This window comes from Saprolegnia parasitica (genome assembly GCF_000151545.1).
Source record: "Saprolegnia parasitica CBS 223.65 unplaced genomic scaffold supercont2.129, whole genome shotgun sequence".
NCBI classification, from domain to species: domain Eukaryota; phylum Oomycota; class Saprolegniomycetes; order Saprolegniales; family Saprolegniaceae; genus Saprolegnia; species Saprolegnia parasitica.
Window position 1 is genome coordinate 25,059 of NW_012156523.1, and position 1,664 is coordinate 26,722.

At 54.4% G+C, this 1,664-nt stretch overlaps 1 protein-coding gene across 1 annotated transcript; it reads left to right on the forward strand.

Moving 5' to 3' along the window:
* SPRG_21416 (hypothetical protein) lies at window positions 1–906 on the forward strand (the record flags this gene model as incomplete). Its single annotated transcript, XM_012353641.1, has 3 exons — window positions 1–300; window positions 348–541; window positions 600–906. 3 exons carry the CDS (start codon window positions 1–3, stop codon window positions 904–906), a joined length of 801 nt encoding a protein of 266 aa, XP_012209031.1.
* Between the last annotated feature and the right edge of the window lie 758 nt (window positions 907–1,664).

A 1,664-nucleotide genomic window follows, 5' to 3' on the forward strand; every position in this document is an offset into this window, starting at 1 on the left:
ATGCCGCTCTTGGCGCCGCGGCTTTTAGACGCGCCGTCGTCGCTGCGGCGCGCGACCGCCGAAGCGCTGGTCCATGCCGAGTACGGTCGGCTCGAGAGCATTGTGCTCTCGTCCAAGATCCATGAAGCGACCTCGCGCGTGCAGAACACGAGCATCACGTACGATGAGAGCGCGCATGCGATCCGCGTCGACTGCACGATGGCGCAGATGCACAATCTGACAGTCGACCAGTGTGCGCTGGCCATCTGGAAGTACTACAACAATCTCGTGCCGATTGAAGTCAAAGACACGTCGTTTGTGGTCCGTGCTTTAGTTCATACTACGACCTTTGAACTTACGAGGAGTAGGTGCTCGAAGAGTGGGACGCCAACTTGTCTTATGGCCGCCTCGTCATGGAGACGCCCGGCGTCGAGATCCACTGCCACGTGGTTCAAAAGCGGTTTCTGGAGCCGAACCGAGTTGTCATTTGCTCGGCCACCATCGCCCACGATGAAAAGTTCCCGTACGACCCAGACGCCTACGTCCTCCATGAAAGCACGTGGTTCGTCGACACGATGTGTCCTTTTGTAGACAGTTGAAAGACTCAACTATTGCATTAGGATTGCGATCGAAGCCGGGAGCCAGCCCGGTATGGCGCGCGTCTACTACTGCGGACAGGGCTCGGTGCCGTGTGCGCCGAAACCAGCGCTCGCAATGCCGTACGAGTCGCTCGCAAAGTCGCTCCAGACGTGCTACAATGCCCACTTGGACGCGGTTAAGCTGGTGAACGTGCCGATCACGCCGTCGCCACCGCCGTCGCAGACGTTGTCGGGCCATGTGGAAAACTTGCAGCAGCAAATTAACGGGCTCCAGTCGATCGTGCTGCAACAGCAAAAGATGCTCCAGGCCATGATGCTCACGCGGTAGCCAATAATGGACACGACTCGGCGTGGATGACCTCCCACTAGTTCTTAAAGAGTATGTTTTTCCAATATAGAATAGATTGTATGCAATGCAAGAAGGGAACGGAAGGGGATAACGCTTTTACTCTGCGTTGCATCGAGTACGATCCCTTGGATGCAACGCAACGTGTATGTAATGCCCTACCGTGGGTGGCGACCGACGTCGCTGGGTGCACTCGCTAGGCTCGTGGAGCGCTTCGCGTTAAAAGTTAAATACACCCGTTTGCCCATTAGCCAAAAGGCCGAGAAGGTATGATTGAATTAAATCGTCATGTTGAATACCTGGGTTTGCCGCTTGGACGGACTCGCCGTTTAAAAAGTTGCAGGATCGCTACAAGCTTCTAGATTCGATTTGGCCAGTTCTACCGCGATAAACGGTCCTGCGATATTGAGAACACGACAGCAAATTGGCCTGCGACGCTAAAGCCCCAACCCGATAAGCTTTCTGTTGCACTGGAGAGCTTTCAATCAGTGCAAAGACCGATTTTGGGTCGACGCAGAAGTGTGTTCTGGGTTCATCGCCGCGTCTACGGGACCCAGAAGCCCATTTGTGATGCGGCAGTGCTCGTGATACGAGGTCGTGAGCTAGATCGAACCCAGATATATCAGTTTTGTCTTCTTGGTAAGCTCCGTTGCGAATGTACTTTTGGGTATCGCTCCACACAAAATGGTCTGCTTCATAGAAGACAACGCATGCATCGTGTTTGCGTGGAACCGCCAACG